At 38.9% G+C, this 20,976-nt stretch overlaps 1 protein-coding gene across 3 annotated transcripts in view; it reads left to right on the plus strand.

The window, feature by feature from the left end:
- LOC126916905 (protein sickie) overlaps positions 1–20,976 on the plus strand; it is a 190,959-nt gene that overhangs the window by 18,985 nt on the left and 150,998 nt on the right. Inside the window, exon 1 of one of the 3 annotated variants that reach the window (XM_050723176.1) lies at positions 10,681–11,824. The exons of 1 other annotated variant lie outside the window; for it this stretch is intronic. In XM_050723176.1, the coding sequence (XP_050579133.1) occupies positions 11,057–11,824 (768 nt within the window). In that variant the 5' untranslated portion in view covers positions 10,681–11,056. Of the gene's footprint in view, positions 1–10,680; positions 11,825–20,976 lie in introns of those variants that run through there. One more of the 3 variants, XM_050723177.1, reaches the window with a different exon arrangement.

Below are 20,976 nucleotides of genomic sequence, written 5' to 3' on the forward strand. Positions count from 1 at the left end.
GGCAGATAAACACGCTACAGGATCAAGGATCAAGATCAATTAATTCTCGGCGGTTTCTGACGGCGGCATCGACGTACACGTGCGTGAGCGCAATCTTGTTCAAACAATTAGTCTTTCTACGAGACGTTGAAACGCACGGTTGTTCCTTTGAAATGCTCGTCGGAGGAAATGAGTGCGCGCATTTAAGCCGATAATATTTTTTCGTCGATCTTACCAAGCTGGAACGTTGACAATAAAATTATTACTCTATGAATTTGTTGTCGTTCAAATATTAAAGTTTATTGTATAAACTAAAATATGTTGAAATTCTTTTTCAAAATACATTATCCAACTTCGACGAGAGCTTCGTTGACGGCTTTCGATGCGAAAGCGAGAAAAAAAGCGCTACAAGACGATTAATCTTGTCACGGTTAATTTCGTTTTAATTCGTCCGGCGATTCAACCGTAAATCAAACGGTATGTCTAGGTTCGTGATATCAAACGGGACGAAATTCGTCAACACTGGATCCGCGACTGCTAATGCGGTTTCCTCCGTCACAGGGAGCGGAAAGTGAAACGAGACGTCCTGGTGAATAAGCGAAACGAGAGAAAAAGCAAAAGCTGGCGACACGCGGAACGATCCCCTTGAAAGTTTAAAGTCAACTTTCGCTTTTCCAGCGTCGATCCACTGGTAATGCCCTCCTGCTCGGCGTGCCGTTCTCCATTCCCCTATCTCCAGGAGTCAAGGTAATACTCGGCCGCAATAAACGCGGCTCACGGACTAAACTTTTCCTGGAACGGGACGCGCATGATCTAACAGCCACGTGGGAAAATCCGCCCCCTCGCTTCGTGCCGTTTCGTCGACGTGAAAACGCTGTATCGCGAGGGGGCGCATCGTTTTCTGCCGTTTCATAGAACAGGACCGTTTTCTCTTTTTCCCTTTCTTTTTTTATTCCTCTCTCGAGTACGTGACCGAGAATTCGGATTTGATTTCACTTCGACACTAGGTTTAGACGCTAACAGATCCTTTCAACCGATACTTGTAACGTATTTTTTAGAAACTCGTCCAGTCTTATCTTCATCTGTTAACTATTATTTCATCGTATTTTAATATGGTAGATTATCGTTAAAATCTGTTACTTCTCTACTCGGTAAGCTGTTACTGATTTCTAGCTTGATAACGTCACATGTCCGGGTCACCATTGTACTTCCGTTGCAGTATATTTTGTCCTATTATATGAATTCCGACCTACATTTCTATATGGATAGAGAAAGGACATTTCGACGATAGTTATGACAAAATTGCTTTCTGCCAGATGGTATTCTATGACGTGCTCCTTTTTTGGGAAAGCCGCAGGTAGTTTGAACGTGGAGGGTGCGCGCGTGCGGGACAAAAGTTTCTCGGTGCTTTGAATTAATGGCAAATCCATAGTGGGAGCAGAGCGCGCGTAAGCTCGGCCCGACCTTGCCTCGCAAGCGCGATCTTCCGCTCGCGTTTAGTGCTTCGAAAGCTCCATCTCTCGAGATACGTCGGTAAACTACGTCGGAAACTTAACTCTCTTCTGCACGAACGTACCTTATCCATCGAGCTTTTGACCGTCGTCGATAAACGTGTTTCACATGGAATAATCATATTTTGAAATTACATTGTCCATAATAAAATATTATTTATTCGAATTTATATTTTTAACAATACAAACAAACAGAGAAACATTTGTTTCATCTGTTAAATATCGTAACGAGTTCTTTGATTGGGATAATTTATATACTTTTGGATATCATGCGCATCGTGTACATTTTTGCATCGTTGAATTTCCCATAACCGCGTAAAAGTTGGCAGTTTTACAATAAACAAAAGTAAATCAATTTCACAAAAATTTTCTTCATTAAATCGAAACACGTTGATAATATTCGTTTGTCGCCATTACAAATTTCATAACTAAATTACCAAAGATTTTATTGTTATCATCGATCAATGAACTTTGAAGGAACGAAGTTTCTTGTGCAACAATCTGGTACTGGAGATCTACAGTCTGAAACACTAGTCAGGCTAATTATTCCGATCGTGATGTATCACTCTAATCACGTACAAAGGGCGCAGCCTGGAAGGCACGTTTCCTATTAAGGCTCGTTTGCCTCCCAGATTCAATTTACTCGTTCGATCACGGCAATATTGTAGTTGGAATTGTATAATATTCGATGCGTTTACGCGAGCAAAGCATGAGCTAAATGATGCATGCACGCGTGCACAGCTTAAGCTGATTCAAGGGGATGAGAAGGGGAGGGAATTGGCAAGCGATGCAGAGTATCACGGGGGATGCTTATTCCTGTGTGCAACACACGGGGGTGCAAGCTTAATCTTCGGACGAGCCAGGCGGGTAACCTATAACGGGATGTGTCGGGATTATAAGTTGTAAGCTTCGACCCGCGAAATCCCATTCGTTAATACACGAGCTTGTGGTCAACCCGCAAGTGGATCGAGATTTTTTGTTGTTCGACCAGCTCTCTTTTGCGTGCGAACCTCAGGGATTATCTTTATCGCGACAGCGTTGATGAAAGTATTAAGCAATTTTAATGATAAATTTCTTAGTGGCGTTTAATTCTCTAACCCTTAAACGCGTGATCTTCTCCAAATGGATTGAACGTTTCTTAAATCGATCGAGTAACAATAAAATATTTTAAAAGGAATATCAATGATAAAAAAAATAAGACGAATTATTAAAAATAATAGAATTATTAAATATAGAATTATTAATAATAGAAGATTAATAGAATTATTAAAAATAATAAAATAAGAATAAAAAGTAAGATATCCTGTCGTTATATTATATTATGCGGTTGTATAACAGCTAAGAGTAATTTGTTTCATGGATAAAGCTGGAAAATTAAGTTAACGCATTGAACCTCAGAGGGAAAGGAACGAATTCACGTCTAGACGAAGAAGGGTTGGCTTATTCTCAAAAGTAATGATTTAAGACCTATTTGGCACGGATCGTTTATTTCCTGAAAATTCCAGGCCAGGGAGGACTTTGTTTCAGTGGGGAGGTTTGATTCATTCTTGGAGTATGACTAGCTTCCTCAGTATGAGTCACGTTTTCAATTAAAAATTACTGTTCTGTCATCATGGAAATTAAACCATCTTGTTAAATTTTTTTTAATTAGGAAGAACATATTCCTTTCGTTATATTAAAAGAAAAAAAAAATGATAACGAGCTACTGTTTGTTTCATGAATCTGTTCGAGATATACTATGGTTTCTCATATTTGTGGATTACATTTTATGATGTTTCTGTCCCCGTGATCGGGGAATGGCAATGGACGTAGTTTGATGGAGGAGACCACGATGTTGGCGCTGAAGGTCCATTATGCTACCGCGATCCCTCGCAAAATCGACGTCAAAATATATCCCACGCAATCCTGCGTAGCATGAACCCTTCATTTTCAACGCTTAAGCGCGCATACTGAATTTCCAATATTTTTCATTAAACTTATACTCTGACCGATAATAATTACATAGATACTACATTATCTAGGCTTTAAATAAAGAGAAATATAATTTGAAATCGTCAATCGTACGACAAACAACATTTTACGAAATTAAAAGAAGACAATTATCCATAAAACTAGCGTTAAAACATTTTAAGATATTACGCGTTTATACATAGTTAAAAATGCACCAACGTAATTTACAAAACGTGTCCGTATCGGTCTCCTATTTTTACGGTCCAGATGAAGAGTTAGGGGATGTGCCTTGTGGTGACTGGTTCGTGGTGTGGGGTTTCAAGACCCTGTTACGGCTGCCGGGTAGACCGATGAGATTTTATCCAAATGATATTCATGGGCAGCGCGCATTACGCTACGAAAACAATAAGATGGAACCCGTCAGATAAGCAGAAGTATCTATTATCACTGACTGAACTAGCGATAATATACTTTTAAAACTGCATTCGAATACTGAAATTTCTTATTTGCTTTTCCCTTGCGTTTTAATATATTTACATTTTAACATACTTTGATCGGAAAAAATCTCATTAATTAAACACATAAAAGGAAAGGTAAAATATAAATATTTATTGCGTACATTTAATTGTGTATATCTATACGTATATACTCATTCTTTACATTTAATTTTCATGAACATCATAATGAAATCCACACATTTTTTTTTCATCAGTATTTGTTCTCGTTGATTAGAATCTCCATTATGCTCTGTCAAATAAAATTGTTTCTATTCCATTGCGCACTGCCTGGATATAACAGTAACCGTTTCTCTCAACACATGTTTGAACGAAAGGGTTTACATAGCGGTAGACGGACGTGTCTTGTGGAATTCATAACAACGTATTGGTAAGAACGAGTGTTGCTCGTTGCAATATGGTACGATCATGCACCAACCCCGTAGCCGAATGTAATTAGTTTTTAGCCCCAAAGCTATGATAGGGGGCTGGACTAGGCGCCTAGGGTCCCATGGACTTTTCCATGTGCACCCACTTATACTCCTAGCGCCCGATCTAACGCTGGAGGGTGGTTGTGTGCCTAGGGGTGGTTTCAGTTTGCCCGAGGCACCCTCGGCAAGTGCATCTATTGTCTGAGTGCAAGAACCCAAAAATACGCTTATCTGTTTCATTGACGGCCGAGTCGAACTTCGTGATTCCTTTCAACGCCTCTGGTGGACGAGTTTTTACGTTCTTTCGCCTTTTTCTTTCGATTACTCGCGCTCTTACTGCTTCGGCATCTAGAGTTTCTAGAGTGTGAAGCAAAGCGAATTAAAGTGATTGGATATCTGTATGTGATCGATACTGTGAGTTCTCTTTTTCAAAGGGAATTAAGAAGTCGAAGTTAGTGATGGACTAAATCTGCTTTGTAATTCAGTGAAATGTCGAATGGAATAAAAGTGAAAAGTAATTTACTTGATTATAAGTATGACGGTGTTTCGTGATATCTTTCGTAGTAACTGTGATTACCGTGCTTGATAAGAATAAAGATGGGAAAGTGTCAGCAGAATTTCCGTTTTGATACGGATATCAAGTAATTAATGTGATTAAATTATTCCCTTATTATCGGCTACATATTTTCCTTTCGTTTAATTTTGTTTCGAAGGTGCGATAACTTTGAGAAAGCTATAATGGCTATTCCAACGTTATGTTATTTATTTTTACACGGTTTCTCATTGAACATAAAATTACCTAAGCGTCATCAGAACTTTCGATTCGATACAGACATAAAATAAACTAATACGTTAGTGATAATCAAATATGGAAAAAGATATTAACATGTCGTCAAAGAGAAGAACTTTCCACGTGGATTGGGATTCTCCCAGTCATGAAACCGGTACTGTAAAAAGAAGGCCCACATCCTTGAATACATCGGTTCCGATCTCAAGCAATTGCTTTGAAAATGTAGAATATTACGAAGTAAAAGATTGTATTGGTGGTTACGGCTTAAAGCTTTTGAAATCGTTCGATAGCCGATTGCTAGGATATGAGAATGTCGTATCCGAATTCTTTTCAAGCAAGCGCAGATCAAACGAAATGGAAGATACCGCCATTAAAGATAATGGAAACGGTTTAGAGCACCCTCGTTCTTGCGCAACCCCTTGCGAGGGAGATACGCGTAGAAAGAACGAAGATGTTGAAAAATTTCAGGATTTGCCATCTAATATAAAATCTTTTAGCGAGGAACGAAATTTACCTTGCAACTGGATCGAAGAAACATTATCAAATTCGTATAATTCACTTTTAGAGAATTCGAATGACGCAACGAAAGAAAAAGATACGGAATTTATCAGCAAAATAAGAAATCACGTGGAAACTCAAGAAGATAGTGCCAATAAAATTAAAAGTAGCAGAATGGAAGATTCTATTAATTCGTTGTTTGGATTAACCGTAACAAATGACATAAACGATTCAGGCCAAGAGTTGTCGAACGAAAGTTCGAAAGTTAATACAAAGAAGGATTTTGATTTAAAGTTATATCGAGAATCTTTCGAATGGAAATCAAAGGTATCGAAAGTTATGAAGGTTTCCGGAGCGAAGCGGAAGTTAGATACGATCAAGACAAAAAGTTTGATTCCAAAAGCAAGACCGAAGAAACAGATTTCGAATGGACGAGGTCTTGTAAATTCTAGTTCGGAAAGTTCGGGCATAGGTTCCCCTCTATCGCCTTTATCGCCGTTAAAGGATACATCGACTAACGTAAAAGATATATCAGGAACTTCGATCAAGAGCAGTGGCAGCAAAAGTTCCGGATTCGGATCTCCAGATTCACCGTTGTCCCCGGAGAGTCAGAAATATACAGCGTTTTACTTGATCGACGAGCAATTGGAGAAATTGCGTAACTGCCCTTGCGAGAAACGACAAGCTCGGGTAAATTTTTTCTTTTCTACAATTTACATGTTAAGCATCGTTATTGTCGTTCATCAATTGTTGTAATTAGAAACCGAGTAAATTCTAACCTCTATGAGATGTATGTTTGCAGTAGATGCCTTGCATATTTCCATATCTACGTAATATATATTTTCGAATTTGTTTCAAAACATCGTCAATTTAATATTCACGATGTTATTATAAGGTTTCTGAAAGTTTTATATGACACAAATAGCATGTTCGTTAAAAGTTCCCCGTAAGTAGTCAAACGCTTCTATGAGTCACTATACCTACATGTATAGTTATATAATCGTAACAATATATTCCACGAAATGAAGATCTACGAACGTTTAGGCAATTGTACGTCACGAAAAATCGGAAGGTCTAGTAATACTTACGGAGACAGCTATAAATCTTATGAGTCACGTTCTAGGGGCGAAGCAAGTCCCGTGGGTGTGCAACCACGTGGTGCAAAGGAATTACGTTCACCCTCTTTCGACGATGCGTTTCTCCACAAGCTACGGCGCGGCACGATCATATGCGTGTAAAGCACGCGTGCTTCTCATTCATGAGGATGCTTCCTCGCTAGCGTTAACCTTGCATTCCTGTTTCTTTCTGCTAGACCCTTCACGAGATCCGACATACCGTTCAAGCTTCCCATTAAAGAGAAAGGCTATTAGTGTTGTTATTTCTTACCGAGGGATGGCGACACTTCACACTTCGTAAATACGTATACGTTATACACTATCGGTCTAAGATATATACGATAAAACAAAAAATAAATAAATTTGTTTGAGATTACTTAAACGACGCGCTAAATCAATTATGTTTTATCAAACTCTTGCACATTTTCAATAACGTTTCAATTATAAGAAGAAAATAAGTCGAATATGACCTTACCTAAGCATATTGAATTCGAATCACGTATGGTTTCCCGCGTAATTAATATCTTCAAAATCGAATAGATCCTCGATACGGCGTCAGTAGTCGATAGAGATTGGTTTTTGTCGAGTATGGAAGGAAGCAATTTCCTCCTAAGACGTTTGTCCAAGCAGGAAGGAATTCGAATATCCTTCTTAGGTGAACCGAGCTCATCGACCATTTATTCCGCGTGGTTCACCACCCTCAGTCGCGAAACCACGTGCGGGAAATATAACGCGGTTATACGTGCACCATCGAAATGTGCCACGACATTCTTTTTCTTTCGAGTGATATCGACTCTGTAGGTGAATCTCCTTCTTTTATTTCCTGTTTCGTATTTGTTGAGCCCTCGGGACGATTATAACTAAACCTTCGTGTACTGGAACAGAGACAGGTAAGATCAACTAGTCACGAGAGCTTTCTGTATAAGGGAATACGTCTTTTTATTCGTACACTTTCAAACTTGTCACGAATGTTGTACCAGCTTGTACAATGCTTTATCGTTTAAATTAATCATCAAGAGTTATTAAATTATTCTCATTTTCTTCGCTACTAACGATAAGAAATGTATGTATTATATTGATGTAATCTTGTTTTATGCATCCTAACCTTTAACGTTTCTATCCATTTATACAATAAATTTCTAACTTCGTAGATGCTAAAGATATCTGCACTAAAGAGATTTATTGATTTATATAAAATACTTATCCGGAATTTGAATATCATCAATTAAATTCCGAGCTATTTTTAACTTTCAATTTCAAACAAAAGCCTATTATAATTATGTATCTACTAAATACAACTCCATCGGCTGCGCGCGCATTTCACATATATTTACATCTTTATTGAAAGTAATGTTTTGAACGAAACACTTTTATCTAACATTTTTTAATTACTTTTATATTTATATGTTCAAGTATTAAGTTATCCTTTATATTTCTATTGTTTTTAATAATAATTACCATTAACTGCTTTTTATCATGTTTATCGTCATATTATACATATAGGTATTATTGTTGTTTGAACTAGTACAACAAAAATTGAGTTTAAATAAAATGGTTTGGCAACGAAATTGCAATTGAAACAATAAAAGATATAATACCGCGTATATTACGCGTTCAACAAGTTGTAGAACGAGTAGTACCAGACAAGTAGTTCACTGGATTGATCTAATGGGTTCATTAAGTATAACCTAGAAAAACCAGTTAAATAATCGATGCTTCTATCGATGAAAGTTTCGATCGAACGAAAGCGAATGAGGATCGTACATGAGGGGTCTTTGTGTACAGAGGGATTCACTTTCATGTGGAAAAAGTGATTCGTAATAATCCCGAAGCCAGTGACATGGCAATAACGTTTTCCGTAAGCCACCCTTTGCGTAGTCGGAAGTTGGTAGTGGTTGTCATCGGCTTCTCGATAATTTCCACGTTTCTTCGACTGTGTAAGCAGTGCTTTCTAATCGAAATAATTGGGAGCCCCTGATCCAAAGGGCTAAGCCACAGGGTCGTTGGTCTGCGTTATTATATTGAATTCGTGAAAACGAGAAAGTAAGTCGCCGGGAAGGCCATTGAATGGGAAACTAGAAATCGGGAAGCAGACAAGCATAAGCTTGGTGCGGCTTTATTAATTATTTCGAGGGCTCTCTAATCACCCCTTCGCCACCATGTGTGCCTATACAGATGCGAAGGTATCGATTTTTTTTTGTTTCCTGATAAAAGAAACTTACTATATTATGAACTTTTTTGTTATTATGAAATTTTTATAATACCTTCTCCTCGCTACTATTCGTCGTTAGTCCTGTAAAGTTTCTTCTAACAATACCCATTTTAATAAAAAATTTCATAACAAAGTCTTTGAATAAAAAATAAAGTAGATCTTTCATAAAACCATAAAGCCATAAAGTTCAAATTAATATTATTAATAACCTAATATAAAAAAAACTAATTAACAAACTTATAGTTTAATAAAGTAATATATTAATGATTAATAAACTAATGCCTTGTTGCGTGAAAATATCTTTATTTTTCTAATTCGTATTGAAATAAGAACATTATATCCGTCTATAAATCGTGTTGCGTCGTACAGTTAACCCAACTCGCGTAACTAGGAAATCTGGTTAGATGGTCATGGGTTACTTATCATGCATCCAAAATCTTCTGGTGCGCTGAGCATTTGCTATCAATATGTAGATCCAGTCAGGGTTACGGTGTGCTTGCACTGTACCGACACTCGTCACGTTGTCGTACGAAGGGGGACTTCTTCGAGGGTGGAACGTTTTCACGTACCTTTTTCATACCGGCGCCGATTCCACAGTCATCACCAGGAGACCAACAGCCTTCTCTTTTTTCTCGAGTGCTTTTATAATATTCACCCCCGTGTACACACGCCTCGCTTGTGATTTTTCTTGCTCGAACCCCTCTCGAAAATAGCACCGACGCGACGATCGGAGATCGGGGAAACCACCTTTCGATATTGACCCTTGAAGCTTTTGTCGGTCTCCTTATCGCGGTTTTTCCTCTCGCCAACAGGAACCACGAAAAATAAGTATGTACCTAGACGTTTTAGAATGGTGCTTTCTTACAAGTATGTCGTCGATCTTTCAATCCCTTTAACAACTCGGTATAATAGAGAGCACCGTTGCGGAGCTTCTTATATGATAAAAAGAAAGAGCATACACAGGAAAACGAGTTCTAACGATAGAATTTGTAATACATGGTAAATATTCAAATTATCTTTGCAGTTCAGAGATAAGAAAATATGAGTGGGAAGAGCTTTGCTTTTACGCAATGTTTGCTATTATCATCGGGTATCACTTTTTCTTTTTGCATTGAAATGAAGTTTTGAATTAATACGAACATAAAAGAGTAGGTTTTTTAGAACTATTTATTTTAGTTAGTTTGATTTTAATAAACCAATTTCTTCAATTATTAAATGCTGAATGTTTTTCTTCGTTTCTCAAGGCGGACTATTAAATTTTGTACGTGCGTATTACTTTTTGATATTCATCAAATATATAGCAAACGAAGCTAAATTAAAAGAGAATAAACACACGCATATGTAACCTCTACGTCATATAGCGTATAGGGAATCAGCGAGGCTATCGTATTCCCACGCTGTTCAAAGGAATTCATAGTCAGCTATTATCTGGCACGTGCGTGAAAATTCGGTAGAAAGGTGTCAAGTAACTTTGTAAAGTTACTGGTTGGAAATTTCGTGGTAATGCCGTAAGTGAAATAATTGCGGCTTCTCGCCGCTTCTCATTTGGTCGCGCTTCGCCGTGCGAACATTGTTGTAGATTCGATGACGCGATGTGCGCCCGCGCACAAGCACGCCACGGCTACGTCGTCCTGTGGCGCATCGGACGCTTTGAAACACCGTCAGTCCTACCGAGGATCCTTCTAAGGGTGCTCGTTCTATGCACTTGGAGGATCGTACGATATAATTTCCAAAAGACGGTTCGCGATTTCGTTCCTTCGTTACTCCTCCTTCGTGCAAAGAAACGTTTTTCTAGGTCATTGTATAGTTCTCTCTTCTCATTTTCGCGAAATATGTTCATTTATATACATCAAACTGATAATTGATTCTCTTTGAGAACATCGTCGATGAAATTTTGATAAATATAATTTATCGACCTTTATAAGTGTGCAATATTATTTTTACACTTTCATAGAATAATCATGACACGCGTATACGTGAGATAGCAAGAGATAAAAAATTGTGTGAGTGAAGAATTAAAGCGACAGCAGGGAAAAAGACGAATGGAACGTTCGAAAAAGCAAGCACAAAGTATCGATGATTTATCGGGAAATTTTCAGTGGTTCGAAACGATTTTTGCCACGTTGCAATGTGGTCACGATGTCCGGTGCATCAGGACTCAAGCCATCCGTGATATTACCTAGGAACAATAACGGCGCGAGGAGTAAAATTTGCAAATTGACTTCACCGAAATCTCTGATATCGCCTTTAACTGGAAATTCGTCGAAGAAGTCGCAAGAATCCGCCACGGATTCTCCATCGTCCAGTCCCGCCAAGTCTTCCGTGTCGTCGACATCCCCACGTCGAACTGTTCAAAGCGTGGAATCCAGTAAAAAGTCGCCTAAAAGATATTCGCAGCAGGAAGAGCGACAGCAAACGTTGCAGGTGCAACCGTACTGTCCGAAAACTTCTCCGAAACGTTCACCCAGAAGATACATATCTGTGTTTGAGGAAGATTTTCTACAAGACGAGATGGTTCTCGGACTTCGTGTCTCTTCCACGGGTGGTGGAAACGAGCCAGGAATGTCGTTTTTAGAATTCGAGTCGCTTTACACGTTAGAAAAGGAGTTGATGCAATCGCGACAAGATGTAGGTCAAGTGGACGACAAGTGCATCTTTGGTGGGTGGTTTGGTAGACGAGGCCTTTACACCGAGCTACCCGAACCGCTGTACCAACAAGCGATCGCTGCGGCAACTACTACATCATCCCAGATCCCAACAGAGGGATTCAGCTTCGCACCTGGGTGGTCCCTGAATGTTGAACACTTCTATCAGTGGCAGAATCGGGGCAAAACTACGCAGCAGGTATTGAATTTTCCAAAATTCCATCGAAACATTCTCGAGAATATGTGATGTTAATACGAACGAGAAGAATGAACAGGCTGTACGATTTCATAAAATTACAGACCAAAAGATTGATACACCATGTACGTACGAACGTGAATAAGTCTCATCCATATTCGATAAATCAATATCTTTGCTTCACATGTATGGAGTTATTTGATTGGTTTTAACATACTGTATATACTATCTAGATCACTTCTATCACGTATCTTCTGGATTACTTGTATTTCATCGTTGCTGATTTTCCGGATAAGTAAATCTATGCGTATCTATATCTTATCGAAAAAGTTACAAAAGTATTTGGAAAAGCGAAAGCTATAATTGACGCGGTTACCCGAATTCTCGAATTGGAAATGAGCTGTCAAGAGCACACGTCGTCGTTTGTCTCTTCGCCGGGCTATACACGTATCTAGAGGTTGATGCGCGAGATCCCGTTTGCTGTGGGTCGCGTTACGAATTAATTGAAAAACGAAAGCAATCTCGCCAAAGCTTGCCGTCAGTCGCGCACGAATTGCGAACTCGAATACATTTAACGCGAATCACTTCTCTCCTCTGTTATTCTATTTGTTCCTTTTGCCTCTCTGGCTGCGCGCTTAGTTATCCGTATTTATGCGTGACATTTTCCGTGTTTCCTCCTCGATTTCGATTCCGCGCGTTATCCGTCTCGTTTCCCCCATTCTATTCATTTTCTTTTTCTTTTTTCTTCCTTTTTTTTTGTTTTCCACTGGCCCTCCATCTTTCTGCTGGCTGTTGCTCATTGGTTATTCGTACCCTCTCTTCCTCCGTATCGCTCTATCTCTATCCGTTGGCCAGTTCGTTTCCTGTTCTCTTTCGCGTTTCATCCCTCGAGGCAGATTCGAGCAAGAACCGATTTTCACGTCCCTCATCGAGCTAATTTCGGCAACCAAGCTGCAAATTTGCGGTACGACGCTATCGAGTTTTACTTCATTTCACTTGTGCCGCGGGCAATTTATACGATGGTACTTTGTTCTCGTCATTTTCGGCCTGGAATTGATAAAAGTGATGGGACGTTCGGCCTCTCCGATTTACGAGTTCCTCTCTGCACCGTGATTGCACTTCGATTTGAAATATTTGGCGGACAAAGTTCCAGTCAAATTTGCTAAATAATCGTCTTTTTTTCACAATCAACGACTCGTTATTCGCGTTATTCGAAATAAATTTATTCACAGTTGTACTTCAAGTGATAAAAATGCACCGTGTACTACGAACCAGGACAAAAGTGTAGTTTCCTAAAATATGAGGCGATTTGATTCGATTAAAATCGAGCTGTTCTTATTTTCTCAATTTTTAATTTTAATTTCCTCTATATCATTTTCGACAAAGGAAATTCAAAGATTCTCAAAAAGAGGAGCGGTTGGTGAGATTATCGAATACGCTGCCCGGGGGTGTGAAGGTGCTTTGATCACCCCCAGAATCCTAAGTTTCACGTCTCGATTTGCTCTCTCACGGTGTTTACTTTAAGGGATGCCACTGGCTACCAGCATCTTTCGGTACGAAGGAGGACTGCACTTCTCTTCCTTATATATATTGCAAGGGAATTGCTCTTTGTTCCTCTCTGGGCCGACGAACGAGGATGAAGTTGTTTTCATTACCGGAAAGTTTCACAGCCGGATCGTTCCTATGATCAAAGGAGAAATTGACTTTGTTTATTAACCGTCACGACCCTGCTCTGCTTTAAAGTAATTAACGGAATATGTGCGAAACACATTGAGGAAATCACAGCGTAATTCCGGCTACAAAGGAACGCGGGGTGATAACACAAACTCTATAATACCAAGTGCTTTATATTATACTTTGTAGTAGACAGAGAGTTAAAAGGAGCCACAGTTGGCTTTTTAGTATACTGATATCCGTTACGATAATGACAATAGTAGACATTTGTAGTTGTAGTTTTAATTTTTCTAATATTCATCGATACTCTTCTTCGTTTCTGAAGAAGATGCTTTCTTTTTTATCAGTTCCGATGATCATCTATTTGATGTAAAATTTTCCTTCGAAAATCAGACAGAAATGATAGATGTATCGCGTTTATTTCACAGGTTTGTGAAAACAATACGTGATCACGCTTTAGTGATCGATGATGGGATTACACGGCAAAGTACACAGGTGTTCCGTTGTACACTGTACGCTGTACACGTTCAGAAAGGCGTGACTGAAGAGGGTGGGATAAAAAGAAATAAAGAAAAAAAACGCGTGCATTCGATGTTGGTCGAATGCCAGATCATCGAAACGTAAATTACCGGTAGTAGAAGAGGAAAAGCAGAATTTGTAGGGTATAGAATCGTTGGAATATCTGCCTCTTCCGGTCGATTACACCTAACAATATGCTCGCTTCTGTATCTGTTTAATCGCCGTAGTTACTTACGGCAGTGTAATTTAACGCGTGTTGGGAAAGTACGCATTACGCTTTGTACTATGTACAAGGTAAATATATGTAGGTAATAACTGTAAGATAACAGGTGCAATGCCTTCTACTGTCTTTTGATCTATACTGAATCCAACGATGAGAACGAATTAGTATCAAATTTTCGATTAATCTATCAATTATTCGAAATTATTGAATTTCATTGATCAACATGAATATTTGCTGCTATACTATCAGAACGTTTTATTACATTACGTCACGATATATATTAAAATATTATAAAATGTTATTATACAAAGTATTGTATAAGATCATCGAAATCGAAACGTTTTACTTTTTCTTACTATAAGAAATAAATGTCACGATTGCTAGTAGTGATATTTATCGAGACTGTAATGTCGTATGTCAGCTACATAGACGCCTTTAGGAATTTATATCTACAAGTATAAAGAACCGTGAGTCAGCGAGAACCAACGATTGAATTAAAGATCTATTTTGTCGGTAAGATAGTTGAACAGGCAGAGATATGCGCTTTGCCTTGGGGTAGGTTCGCTCCCGTCGAGTTCAGCCGAGTTACATGTAGGTACGTGCTTACGCGACCTAAATCATTTATCGTCCAATTGCCAATTTGCAGCCCCAGGAAAATTGCTTTGCCACCAGGGTATCCACCCTCTTTCTGCGTGCTTCGTTCCTCTTATTCTTCTTTTCTATTTGTGGAATTTCTTCCTCTTCCAATTTTTCATTTTCGAACGGTAATAAATATTTTCATGAATTTCCTTTCTTATTATTTGTATTATAAGCTTGTTCTTAAAAAGTTTGAGACTTCTGCGCATACAATGCACGTTAAAATTCTTCCGCTCAGGAAGAAAACGATTCTAAAGGTTAAGATAGGTCGACGAGATAGAATAAACTCGTGGTTAATAGCTAATGTAATTCACCACGTGGTTCGCATTCCTAATTTCTCCGATTTTTAAACGCCACGCTTTCCACGAAGAAATTGGAAACAAACCACTGTCGATAAATTCTTTTAACAAGCAAATGTATGAAAATCACTAAATTTACAATCGAATAACATACATAGATACAGCCCTTCAGATTCCATTTACTGATAGTCTACCTCGTTCCATTATTTTCCAATGTTCACAATGTTTCACTAGAATCCATAACAAAAATAGGAAAGTAAAGCCGTTTTACTTTTATTTGATGTGTGTAACGCGTAATGTTTTTCTTTCTGTGTTCGACCCAACGTTGTCAGCCAGAACATACAAATATCCGTAATCCCTGTGTATTATCCGTGATACGTTCCACGTCTATAGAAGCGAGGCAAGGAGCTCGGAAAAATAATCGAGAAATATGCGCGCCAGAGGATGTCCTGATGAAATAAATACTCGTACGTCACTGGTATGCACCGCTTCCGGACTATAAATTTCGTATCGATATCGGATGTCCCTTTGGGCTATCGTATCTCATTCGTTGTCCCGATTGTTCATCCTTTCGTTTTCTTTTTTCTTTCCTTTTTTCAATGTTGTTCGCACTTTGTTACCGTGCAACTGGAAGAGTAGAGGGTTAGTTTTCGTTGAACGAGGAATGGCAACGCGATCGAATTTCCCGTTGAAGCCAGTTTTAGTTAGTCACTGAATCGTCTCGTAATCTTTGAAATTCGACCTTCGTAAACGGATTGTTCGTTAAATTACAACAACGATAATATATCGTTGAAGTTTCCCGGAGAATAGAATTAGTATTTTTGTTTCGTGAACACAAAGTTCAACGACAAAAATATAATCAAATCGCGAAAAGAATATTAGTGACATAGCCATATCAATGCTCAACGAGCTGTGCTATAACTTTTGTGTATGCAACGAATGATGTAGAGATTTTCGTGAAATATTGCATTTTATGTACGATTCAACTTCAACTTTTACAGTACTCCCAACGTAGTTTTCACTTTGTGCCTCTGCGGTTGTTCTTTGAGAGCATTTTATATCGCTGGAAAAGCGGAGGCACGTACTTTAAGAGAGTCGTGACGTGTCACGTGATGAGAATATAACGTTCGTTTCACGTCACAGTACGCCCTTCGTTTACGTAGCGAAGCAGAAGAGGGGACCCTTCCCTCCCTCTTTAGGGTAAGAAAATGTCCTTGTAGAATGGCACTACACCGCGCTTAGATCCTGACGAAAGCATCTGCAATAGTGAGCAATAACGACAAATCTCTTGGAAAGTTTCAATGAAGAATTCTAGCAAATTAACAGCACGCTCCATTGCCCCCTAGTTAATACCCAATTATATTCTGAAATTTATTAGACGTTGCAACTTTCTTCAGTCTGACAAGCAATCTCGTATTTGTCAATTTATTTCATTGAAAGTAAAGGAAATTAAAAGTTGAATAAAGCTTCGATGTCCTTTTATTTATTTAAAGTCGATACAAGTAAAATCTTTGTGTCATTACAAACATTGAATGATACTAATGAATAATTAAAATGACAGATAAGCAATTAAAATAAGTGTATCCGTCAATTAGCCGGCTTGTTGACGATCGCCGAGTTCCAGCCATTCAGACATGAATCAGAGCGGGGTGTGTCATCAATCGACAATTAAAGAGTGACACGTTCTTTTCCCGAATGACGACGAGTTCGTTTACTCGGTGATGCAGAAGGGAGGATCCTTCCTCTTCTGGTATGTCCTGAGGGCAAAGGGGGGCGCAGTAAAATGCCGGTGCTACTCTCGAATCAGACACGAGCATTAGATCTGGTTCCCGCAGCGTGGCAACCCTCAACAAACGTCGAAGCTCGTTAGAGCTTTTTAGAGTAAGTTAGCAAGCGTGTCCGTGCGCGTCTTCCCTACAACTGACGATACGTGAGACGAAAGAATTATTGCAATTTCGGCGTGACGCTCGTCGAATTCGTAATGTCGTGCGCGGCTCCTTTCCGCGAACGGCACGCGTCTGCCGTACAGATTCGAGCAGAATAGTAGATCCGACTCTCCGCCGCGAGATTTCTAACTGCTTGACAGGAATTTATATCAATTTTTAGGCTGCCTGAAATCGTACGGGTTGAATAGCCCGACTACCTGGAATCGTGGATTTGTAACGTTATTCTAAGAATCGGGGACATAACAAATCGGCAGAAGTAAAAATAGAAAGACGAATACGCTTATCTTTTTTTTTACCAGTGGATTGTCCCTTTCGCGATTTGATAGTATTTTTATACGGACTGTTGCGGGTTTCATATTTATTTATTTCTTCGTTGTACGAAGGATCAACTGCGGCAAAATTAGTCTTCTAGTGCAATTAGATACTATACACTATCGTCATACATTTACATGATTCATTAGAGACGTCAATTTAAGAGTTTGCGTTTACGAAACGCCAGCTCCGATATTTAAATTACAGCTATTTATTCGAAGAAAAGGAAAGGTGTAAGTTTCATATTCAAAAGTGCGAAAGTTTATTACTACGAATATTATATAATTGACTATGAATTTATAATATGCTTGAAGAAATCATTTTTATAATTTTAACTTAATTTTCGTTTTACTCAAAACTATCGGAAACTGCTCATTGTAGCAGGCTCTTCAGTTACAAAAGAGAAGTTTCATTTACGTTCAGCTCCAATGTTTATCTAAATTTTATAAAGAATTCCCCTGATCTTCTCGCCTATCAGATATTCTATCATTTTTCGCGAATTGGTCGACGCCGTATTGAAATCGTTCGCGCTCTCTTCGTTCTGCAGAACGATAGAGAAATAAATAACAGGAACAGGATCTAACAGAAGCGGTGAAAAGGTTACACGTTCTCGGTACGAGCGCGTGTGGGACCAAGCAAGAAGTCGTCCCATGAGCGAAAGTATTGTCGTCGCTCGTTTTCGCGGCTACACGCGTACACGTGCACCGTAAAGCAGCTTAAGGATCGTTAAGACGGCCTCGTGTGGGCTAGTTCTCTCACAGGATGCCCACACGATGCGCACAATGTACAATAGCAGGGTAGGGCCTGGTTGCATCGTTGGTTACAGCCTGTGATCCAGGTATATTTAGCTCGCGTGCATCGTAATGACGCGTAGGTGTAACTCATTCATAAAACATAAACCATGTGGCGCCGTTCGAGCCGATAAAAAGAAGAGAAGACGTTGATTTTTGCCGCTGTTTGGCGGAATTAAGACGATTATTACCAACTCGATCGCTAGATGTTTACGAACGTATATCGCGGTTTAGGGTTTGAATCTCGACTTCTGAAAGTTTAGGTGTCTGAAAGTTAGCCTCCCGAGAAACTTATAATTAATGTTATACGATAGTACTCTCGATAGTTTCGGAGAATTAATGTTGTCGAGTTTAACTAACGTACTATCGAAGTATGTTCATTAATTTGACGTAACTATGCTTCATAAGGCATATTATTCTAGTTTGAAACAAATGAGAAGAATATAGCGAAAAGAATTATACTGGAAACATAAATACTTTGTTCAGTACCTAAAAACATAAATACCTTGGTCGGTTTGCAGTAAAAATATTTCAGTTTGTTCAACCATACAAATTAAAAAGCTTAACTTTTCGGTCGAGCGTAAATGATTATCTCGTATTCTTCGTGCTTGAAGAATGCTTATAGTACGAGGTAAAGCGAGAGAAACACGAGACAAATGATATACGCAATCTCCGTTGCAGAGGGTTATAATTCTTATAGGATTGCCCGTAAGGTAGACCACCGAGTCTCGAAAATAAGTCGTAAAAGTGGACAAGGACTCAGATACGGGTTTCATGAAAGTTGCCGCGTAAAAATAACTTGTTCCTTCCGGATTTTCGTAGTCATGACAACGAGTTTCCTCGAATCTCGAGAGGGTACGATACGTTTTATGCCACACTGCAGGACACGTACACTTCTCATCCTGAGGAAAGAGGGTGCATCCTCCGTTCGTTCGTTCTTTGGGGGACGATAACTCGGTTACGAAGGTTCTCAACCCGAGCAACTTTAATTTCTGTCAGGTATCAAATAGGAAAAAATATTACCATCAATTTCAGTTCTTTTGCAATTTTATCATACATGATTCAATATCGTTTATTAAATTGTAGCAATTCTCTTCGCGAATAGCATAATTTTATTAGATAAAATCATAACACTTCCGTCTTAGAAAGTGGTTCATTTTTGCAATTAATTTTTACAAATATCTAAAAGTAGATAATCTTTTAGCATATCACTAGCAAGCCAACGTGTACGTTGCATTTGGATTATCATAGATAGCTTTCGAGGGAAGAAGAGTGAAGTAACTAAAATAAATAGAAGGAAAAGTGACGATTCGTCCATATTTTGGTTTCCTTGATTTGCAAATAAAGCGAGGGGTCTTTGCGAATATGCGCGGCAACGTATATAGGGAGAAATGGTAAATATAGAAATAAAAGGTAGAACGAAAGGGAAAAATGGGCACTGACAGAGGGTGGGTCAGCACGTGGTTCATTTGCAACGAGTAGTTCAGAGAGAAAGAAAAATTCAGGGCGATGACCGTAGGAAAACAAAGAGAACAACGAGCACCAAGTGCAGCTTTCGTATGTGCATAAATTTTAACGTCTGCACGGCTTCCCCGCGCATTTATCACCCAAATAGAATTTTTACGATTAATGAACGCACTTCTAATTATCTCTCCTTTTACGTACCCGAACGTACGAATTGAACCGGTGTATACGTAAAAGCAATTTATCCACCGTTAAATTGAATACACTTGCTCGTAAATTTCAAATAATGCTTGATTTATACCGAATATAAAAATAAAATTAATTCATAAAACTCATCTCAATATTTTATTGCTCAAAATGTTGTCCTCTCTTTTTTTTTGTCATTTACTCATTTACTTTTTTGTATCGTTTATTTCGTTCTTCTCTTTATGGCTTTCGGTTTATATCTTGTCTTGTCTCCTTCCACACCTACAGTTGTACAAAGTTAATTGACTCGGGATGGTAGAAGCGCGCCATATTCTCTTTTTAATTAGCTCATCTGTATGAGAATCTCTTAAAACAATATTCAGTGAAATGGAATTTTATCGAAATTAATATGTAGCGCGATTCCTAAACCATTTTTCACAGACCAAGAGAAACGAATCTATCTTGCATTATCTTCCGAAATTACACTCATTTATGTGTAGATTGCTTCCGTGTTCGCTATCGGTTCATTCGATAAACATTTCTTCCAGGTTCGGTAATCAACGTCATATCGGACAAAAAGGATAATTTTATCTCGTTCAGAGGATTATTTGTTCACGATCGTTACTCCGCCCTACCATCCTCTGTCGCTCTGCAGCGTCTTTTTCATTTCGACTGACTGGCCCGTCTCGATATCGTGGCCAAGGCAAACCTAATTTCATCGCCCCATTCTCTTGGCGCCCATCGAGTAGCCCCTTCATAATCGGACGACAAAGGCGGAGCCACCCCTTTTCCGCCTTTCAATCTCTCTCTTTCAACTTGCACTCTCTTTCTCTCTGTCTGTCTGTCTCTCTCTCTCTGTTCGTCCATTCTGTGCCCATATGTATCCTCTTTCCTCTTTCGTACTCTCGTTCTCTTTCACGAAAGGATCAGTCCAGTATCCATTTTTGCAAAAGTGGCATATATGAAGCATCCCCTAAATTTTGAGGGAGTCACCAGTTTTGCTACTGCCTTTTAACGATTTCATTTACCCGCTATGATTCTTGAAACGATGGGGAGCAGAGGTGTCATTGCGGCCCGGTTTCATGTATTCGGGATCGACCGTGTC

Source organism: Bombus affinis, chromosome 5, assembly GCF_024516045.1.
Source record: "Bombus affinis isolate iyBomAffi1 chromosome 5, iyBomAffi1.2, whole genome shotgun sequence".
NCBI classification, from domain to species: domain Eukaryota; kingdom Metazoa; phylum Arthropoda; class Insecta; order Hymenoptera; family Apidae; genus Bombus; species Bombus affinis.